The sequence below is a fragment of the Carlito syrichta genome, unplaced genomic scaffold (assembly GCF_000164805.1).
Source record: "Carlito syrichta isolate Samal-C Ts95f unplaced genomic scaffold, Tarsius_syrichta-2.0.1 Scaffold163993, whole genome shotgun sequence".
NCBI classification, from domain to species: Eukaryota; Metazoa; Chordata; class Mammalia; order Primates; family Tarsiidae; genus Carlito; species Carlito syrichta.
This window is the reverse complement of record NW_007108089.1, coordinates 1,035-9,432: the sequence shown is the minus strand read 5'-3', so window position 1 is coordinate 9,432 and position 8,398 is coordinate 1,035. Positions and strand designations below refer to the sequence as shown.

Here is an 8,398-nt window from a genome sequence, read left to right as displayed (position 1 = left end):
TGCAGGACACACCCTTATGGAAGTTGGAACTGGCATCCAATTCCTGAGCAAAACCTAAAACTCATGGGCCATAAGAGATAAGATAGACAAGTGGGACCTCATTAAGCTGACAATTTCTACAAAGTCAAAGAAACCATCAAGAGAGCAGGGAGACAGCCCACAGACTGGGAAAAAGTATTTGCCAACTCCATGTCTGACAAAGGCCTAACATCTAGGATCTACAAGGAACTCAAACGTGCTGAAAAGAAAAAAACAATCCCATTACAAAGTGGGCAAAAGATATGAACAGACACTTCTCAAAAGAAGACATACGAGTGGCCAACAGATACGTGAAGAAATATTCAACTTCACTAGTCATTAAGGAGATGCAAATTAAAACTACACTCAGATACCACCTAACTTCAGTCAGAATGGTCATTATCAATAACTCAAAAAATAACAGATGCTGGAGAGGATGTGATGAAAAGGGAATACTTCTACCCTGTTGGTGGGAGTGTAAACTAGTGCAGCCTCTGTGGAAATCAGTGTGGTGATTCCTAAAAGCTCTAAAAATCGACTTTCCATATGATCCCGCAATTCCCCTACTGGGAATATATCCTGAAGAACTCAAATCAACCTATAAGAAAGATACCTGCACACGTATGTTTATTGCAGCATTGTTCACAATAGCAAGATCATGGAACCAACCATGCTATCCATCAAAAGAGGACTGAATTAAAAGAATGTGGTACATATACACAATAGAATATTACACAGCTATAAAAAAGAATAAAATCATGAATTTTGCAGCAACCTGGATGGAATTGGAGTTTATAATACTGAGTGATCTCTCACAGAAACAAAGATCTGAGTACCACATGTTCTCACTCATAAGTGAACCTTGAACAACTATCATAATACTATAAGAAAAGGATTGACAGCAGTGGGAAACTATGGGGGGAGGAGGGAGGGGAAGGGAGGTGGGATTAACAGTAGTCAATATCTGTCTGGGGACGAGGGGCACACCTCATCAACAAGGGTATCTGCACAATGCATATTTGTATACCTAACCCTTAACTGTACCCCACAATTTTAATATAAAAAATGTGTTAAAAAATAAAATAAAAGTTTAAACAGAATTCAAAGTTCTCCAAATCTCCACACCTATGTATTTATCCAAGAGAATTCCACTGCAGGTATATGTTCAATGTTCACACAGAAACCTGTATACAATATTCATAGCCATCCTGGTCATAGTAGCCTGGACGTGGACAAAACCCAAATGCCCACCAACTAATAAAAAGATAAAAAAAGACAGTATATTTAGACAACAGAATATTAGTCATAAAAAGGAACGACCCATTGTGGTGGTACACACCTATAATCTCAGGAGGCTGAAGTGGGAGGATTGCTTGAGGTCAGGAGTTTGGGGTCGGGGCTGCATTTTCTAAAGTTCTTATGGTTTGAGGTTTTACCTTTAGGGCAACGCAGAACACCCTGTCTCTTTAAAATATGTTTAAACTAGTGGGGCATGGGGCCATACACCTGTAGTCCCAGTTGCTCTGGAGGTGGAAGGATCACTTGAGCCCAGGAGTTCGAGGCTACAGTGAGCTACGACAGTATCACTGCACTGTAAAAAGGAACGAGCGCTAACACACACTACATGAATGAAACCTGGAAACGATGCTCAATTTGAAAACCAGACACAGAAGTCACAGTGTGGGATTCCATTTCTATGAAATATCCAAAATTGGCCAATCCAGAGAGTCAGAAAGCAGATTAGTGACCGCTAGGGGCTGTGGGGAGGGAAACAGAAGTGCCTGCCAAGAAGGGATGCAGTTTCCTTTTGGGATAATGAAAACATTCTGGAATTAGAAGCAATGAGTGCACAACCTTGTGAATATACTAACAATGACTGAACTGTACATTATAAAATGGTAAATTTTATGATAAGTGAATTGTATTTCAAGAATAACAAATTTAAAAGCCTAAGTCCAGGGCCAGGATACCAATTACACAAGAATAGCTGCCCTAGAAGAAAGTGGTGGTTTTTTTTTTTTTTGTTGGGGTCTCACTTTGCTGCCCAGGCTGGAGTGCAGTGGCACAATCATGGCTCAACCTCGCAGGCTCAGGCAATTTTCCTGCCTCAGCTTTCCAATGAACAGCTGTAATGACAGGTGCCTGCTACCACACGTGGCTAACTTTTTAAAATTTTTTGTAGAGACAAAGTCTCACTATGTTGCTCAAACTGGCCTTGAACTCCTGGGCTCAAGTGATCCTTCTGCTTCAGCCTACCAAAGACCTGGGATGATAGGTATCAGCTACCATACCCAGAATAATATAGACCTATATCAAATAAGGTTTCCTCGGTTGCATATTCTCTTCAAGTTAACTTCTTACGAGCACATATAGATATGATACATTCCTACAGATTCTTTATTTGGGATGTGGCTGTAACTTCTGAGAAACAGCATAGGTACAAGTTCTTCTATAATAATAAAGTAGAAGGGGTGAACAAGTATTGCGTATTTATAATATTCCCTAGTCCTGGTCTAAAATTTTGACATAAATTATCTCATGAACTCCTCACAACAACATATGGTAAATGGCTATAAGTCTGGTGAGGTCAATGAAGTAAAAACAAACAAAAAAAATGAGTTATACAAATTAAAATTATTTCAACAATACTTAAGCTATTAGGCACAGGAAACACTTGGCTGATGGACTGATGCCACTGGGACCAAAAAGGCCTTGAAGAAACCTTTGTACCTCTCAGTAGGAGGTTCTCCTGAAATTACTTATAAGAAGGGAGTTCTAGTCACAGCTAAAAAGAAATCTTTGCTTCCTCTGGACCTGTGAGACAGGACCTTTTTGGGAATACTTACCTGGTCCACTCACCCAGAGAGAAGCATTTAGAGTGGTGAGACCCTACTTTTAGGATTCCTTCATAGATAATGTTTAAAAACTTGCTTATAATTTTGTTTCAGCAACTTCTAAGTTCTGTACACCCTTAAAGGCGTGGGGGCAGAATTATCAGTTTGCTGTAGAGGAACTGGGATGCTATAGTATCACATGATGAGGGTGAGACAGGCAGATCGAAAATAGTTACACAATGAAACTTGGGCACACTCATCACAGGCTCAGAGCCCACCCCCAATCGAACATTTTCTTCCTGAGGTTAATTTTGTGTTTTATCAACTTCCCAACTATTTGTTTTGCTGAAGTGTTTTTTTCCTTCTCAAAAAACACTGCTTTGTTTTCCACATACTCTACAAGACATCTGACCTCTGGGAAACTGTCTTCTAGAAGAAACCCAAAGTTAAAATGAAGTTTGGCTTGTGGTGTCCCTCCCTCCTGTCAGCTGAACAAAGAGGTTCTGAAAATAAAAATCAAAACTTACCCCATAGAACAGGCCAAAATTGGGATTGACCTCAGATCTGAAGACATGGATGAGGGACAAGATCTCATCTTTGTAGCCCCAGAGCAGCTCATGCACGGTGTGAGTCACAAAGAGCTTCTGCTCATAGGCTTTTAGCATGGCCTCGATGACCTCCCTGAGGAACTGGACCTGGGCCCACTCCATGACGGTCTGAGGAGCAGAGGGAAATTAAGACAGTGGAGTCAGCATCCCCTCTAAAGCACCCTGCCCACTCTCTCCTGATACCCCTCAGCAAAACGGACTGGACCAGGATTAAATCAAAGACCATGATTAAATCACTGAAAGGTCAGAAACGAGCTCATCTCTGACTACGTAGGGAAGAACAAGACCCTTCAGTGACTGTCCCTTCTCAGCAGTTCATTGTGTATGTGTAAGCCTGGCAGGCCTGCTTGCAGGCTCTGAGTTATTCAGACACCGCAGAAAGGGAAAGCTCTTGTAAATGGCATCTTTGGCCTTGACCCCGCCCTCCTCCTGAGTGGCCTGAGGCTGGCGTGCCTTGGAACCCTGGGCCACTAAACAGCAGGCAGGGCCAGATCTGGGGTCTAATGCTCTAGAGGTCCTGGCCACCAGCAGGGCCCAGCTGTTGTGATGTGATCATCTGGGAGCTAGGGCAGGGGCCGCAGAAGGGGCTGACAGAGGTGAATGAAGCTTCCTGAGGTTCAGTCTAGCTTCGGTGTGGGTGATGTGCCATTGTAAGGGGGAACTGTCACTAAGCCGGAGCCCAAGGAGTCATGGGAGGCTGAGATCAAGGACTTGGTGTACTGGTTTCTATTTGCAAAGAAGGTGGGGGGAGTCCATTTATATATTTCGAGAATATAAAACCCAAGATAGAAATCTGCACTAAGAAGAGGCATGCAAATTCCAGTGCCAGAAATTCTAAACTAAAACAAGGAGCAAATAAATGTTTTTAAAAAATGATTAGCTACCTAAACATTCTTGGGGCAGTTTATTTGCACAAGTGCTAATCCTGAACACCCAGGAAGAAACTGTAAAAACACACCCTAGAATTTGTATCTTGTCATCATTTTAAAAGACCTTGTTTGACAGCCCTTAGAAAATAGTCCAAGATGAACTTTAAAGAAAAGAAGGGGGGCAAAGGTATTTTTCCTCATATAAATGTATATTTTTAACAAAACTTAATAGCTCCTAAATATAAAACCATAATAGCACTAACCTGGCTTCTCCTGTCTTCCTAAAGACACAGTAATGACACTCACACGCCCACTCACCAGTGCTGGGATATTCAATGTTCTGATCAAGTCCACTTCAGGGTCCCCAACAGACTGGTTCCGCTCAAACACATAAGCCTTGTTGCTAACAGCAGAGACTGTTGTCCCATTATCTCCAAACTGAACATTTGCTTTGTTTCTTAGTTCCCTATAAAGAAGAAAGGGTTTTCATTTGAAAGTAGGCATACGTTAATAAGCAAGACTTTTCCTTTCTTTCAGCATATAAGTTGCATTCCCAATATAGCACAGCATAGAGAGAGACTGTAGATACAAAACCCCTAAAAGCCAGAGATTTAAGCTATAATATGGACAGGGAATGAGGCCTAGGACAGTGTCGTCTCAAAAAACTGTTGTTTTCATTCTTTTCTCCCATAATTGGGGAAGTACAATGGTCAAAGGTCACCTTGACCAGGAAATCAAAGTCATAAACTCTTTCCTGGGTTATGGTTTGGTCCTGACATAGTTGCAAAATTTTCAATGCAGTTTGAATTTCCATTTTTAAAAACTGATGCCTAAGACTCAGTAAATTAGAGGAGTTTGCTCCCATTTCTGACATACAGTTGAGTCTGTGGTGTTAGTGTCCAGATGAGGAATTTAGGAGGCTCTCTGAAAGTGCCCGGTGCCAGGGCTGGGCCCAGGGTGAGTGTGTGAGAGGACTCACCATGTAAGGGGCATGAAAACGGCCAATAAATCATGATAAACATTTTGATGCATCATTTCCTAAGATTAAAATTAGTATCAAACATTCATGATGAACAAAATATGAACATTTTCAATACCAGCTAGTGCTATTCTGTCTGACATGGCAGCCACTAGTTACATGTGACCTTGGAGCACTTGAACTATGGCGGACTGAAAATATAAGCAAGTATAAAATACACCGCAGGATCTAAAAATAGTTCCAAAAAGACAAAGAATGCAATATATCTTTTTACCTTTTTATATTGATTACATGTTGAAATGATGCTATTTTAGATATAACGAATAAAATAAATTATTAAAATCAATTTTATCTGTTTCTTTCTCTTTGTTTTTGAGTTAGAGTCTCACTCCTTCACCCATGCTAGAGTGCAGTGGCACGCATGCTCATGGCCACCCCAGTGTCAACCTGCTGGGCTCCAGCGATCCTTTCACATTGGTCTTCCTAGTAGCTGGAACTACAGATGTGTGCTACCATGCCTGGCTAATTTTTTGTCATATTGTAGAGACGAGGTCTTGCCAAGTTGCCTGGGCTGGTCTCGAACCTGCAGGTTCAGGCAATCTACTTGCCATGACCTCCTAAAGTGCTGGGATTACAGGCTGAGCCACTGAGCCCAGCTTGTTTCTTTTTTTTTAATGTGCTACTAGAAAATCTTAAATTACATACATGGTTCATGTAGTGTTTCTATGGGACGGAGCTAACCTAAGCACTTATACATCAGATGAAGGTCAGAAAGGCACTAGGCAGCGGGGCACCCTCTACCTCCTCTGAGGCCTTTGCCCATCACAGCAGCACGTGGGGATTTTGCTCACCATGCTGTGGAGTTTGCTGTCTGTATGTGCCTTTGGCACTCAGTTACAAACAGCTGAGTGCCGTCATCTAGATTGTGAAGCAATTATCATGAAGTCCCAGGTAGATTGCAAGTGAGTTAAAAGGCAGAAACTTGTACAGAACGATGCTCCTCAGCTAATGGTGGGGTTACATCCCCTTAAGCCCATTGTAAGTTGCAAATATCATTACAATTCAATTTAGGATCGTTTCAATGTACAGTGGATTTATCTGGATGAAACCCTATGGTCAGTCCAGGAGCATGCTGAATGCCCGTCACTTTTGTACCATCTTAAAGTCGAAAAATCTTATGTTGATCTATCTTAAGTCATGGAACGTCTGTATATTATACTTCTTTATCCCTCTTAAATTATCTCTAAATTTTAAAATAAAACTAGATAATAAGATAAACAAATGCATCTCATAGATGCATAACATAGATATGAGTCTTTGTATCTTCTTCAATAAAACAAATGATTTTTTTCTTGCTGTCATCCCACAACAATCCACACAGAAGACTTCTGTGACTTCTGGCTGCCAAGGAGTGTGTGGGGACTTCTCCCCACCTATAACTAATCAGTTTTGCAGCAGACACCAGCTGGGTGTTCTCCAGTTCAATTCGGTTCTGACACTGTCTACCTGGAGACAGTGTCGACCTCACGGGTTAAGGACTGAGTCCCACAAGGCTGCCCCTATTTCCTAAGCCAAATGAAAGCCCCAGGTCATTGTACCTGTGTAACCAGCTACAAATAGGGGTTTCCGTGCCCCTCTCCTTGGGTTCAATTAATTGGTTGGAGCTGCTCACAGAACTCAGGGAAACACTTGTGTTTTATTATAAAGGATATTGCAAAGTATGCAGGAGGAGAGATACACAGGGCAAAGCATGAGGGTGGGGCTCGGCGCTCCAAGCCCTCCCTAGGTGCACCACCCAGGTGTAGGTTTTGATGGATGTTTCATTACGTAGGCATGAATGAACACATCACCGGCCACTGGCGACCAACTCGACCCTTGGCCCCTCTTCCCTCCAGGAGGCTGGAGGTGGGGCTGAAAATCCCAACCCACTCACCCTGCCTTGGTCTTTCAGGTGATTGGCTGCATCTTGAAGCTACCTAGGGGCTGGCTGCCAGCCATCAGTCAACTCAAAAACAAACAAACAAACAAAAAACAAACAAACAAAAAAACACTTGGCAGATTCCAAGGACTTTAGAAGTTGCATGCCAGGAAGTGGGAGTGTATATATTTTACAACATCACACTCCATGGCCTGTGGTACAGAGAGAACAAGTAGGATTTCCCACCTTACAGATGGGGAACACAGGCACAGAGGCTATAGGAGACCGGGAACTTGATCCCAAGCCTTCTCAGCAGCACACAGTGTGCCCTCCTTGGGATCAGACAGCTGCTCACATCAGGTATCTCATGTCTGTAAGATGAGGCCAACAAATGCCTCTAACAAAGCCAAATCTGAATAATTATGATGGAGAAAAAAAGTACATGAAAAATCTGATGGATAGTTTCATGTTAAAACACCTACACAACTTCAAGTTAGGAGATGTTTGCAGTGAACTTTGGTTGTTAGACAACCAGTTCCCTTTCTTCTGGAAACATCCCTGATTTCCCTTCCTCTCTTGTGCTGTGCAGCTGTGCAAAACCATCAGTCAAGGGGCTGTGGGACCCCAGCTCCACCACTTCCTTCCCTGTGGCCTCTGAATCCTGAGCATAGTGCCTCAGAAAGAAAAACATGGTCAAAGGCAGGATTCCTCCTGGCAGCACACACATGAAGTGACAATCAATATACTCCCAAGACGTGCGGCATAACAGCTGCATGGCATCCTGCTTCTGTTTCTCAAGCTTTCTTTGACTCTGTTAACCTACCTTATAACCCTCAATTAGATTCCCTTTTTTACTTAAATTGGCCAGAGGTAGTTTCTCTTACTTGCAACCCAAGATCCCTCACTTGGAAATCATTACCCGGGCCTTTTATATATGAGACAACTGGAGATTTAAGATCAACTGGGAAAGTGTCAAACCAGGTTTAAAATCCAGGTGGCCGAGGAGGGCGCGGCAAGATGGCGACCAGGCAACCCGGCGTATGAAGCCCTCTGCAAGGGAGATCTGCAGTGGGTCTCTGACTCTCGCCCCGGGGGGCTGGGGACCCCAGCATTGCAGCTTGCTCTTCAGACAGAGCTCGGCCATCGCCACCGCTGGAACATCGCAACGACTG

General features: G+C 42.8%; 1 protein-coding gene across 1 annotated transcript in view; it reads right to left on the bottom strand.

Annotated features, from left to right (window-relative positions):
* The window catches only part of SCARB2 (scavenger receptor class B member 2), a gene marked incomplete at its 5' end in the record, with an annotated part of 33,241 nt that extends 28,446 nt beyond the window's left edge, over positions 1–4,795 (bottom strand). The window contains 2 exons of the mRNA XM_008051104.1: positions 3,380–3,568; positions 4,648–4,795. Coding sequence (XP_008049295.1) covers positions 3,380–3,568; positions 4,648–4,795 — 337 coding nt within the window. The remainder of the gene's footprint in view (positions 1–3,379; positions 3,569–4,647) is intronic.
* Between the last annotated feature and the right edge of the window lie 3,603 nt (positions 4,796–8,398).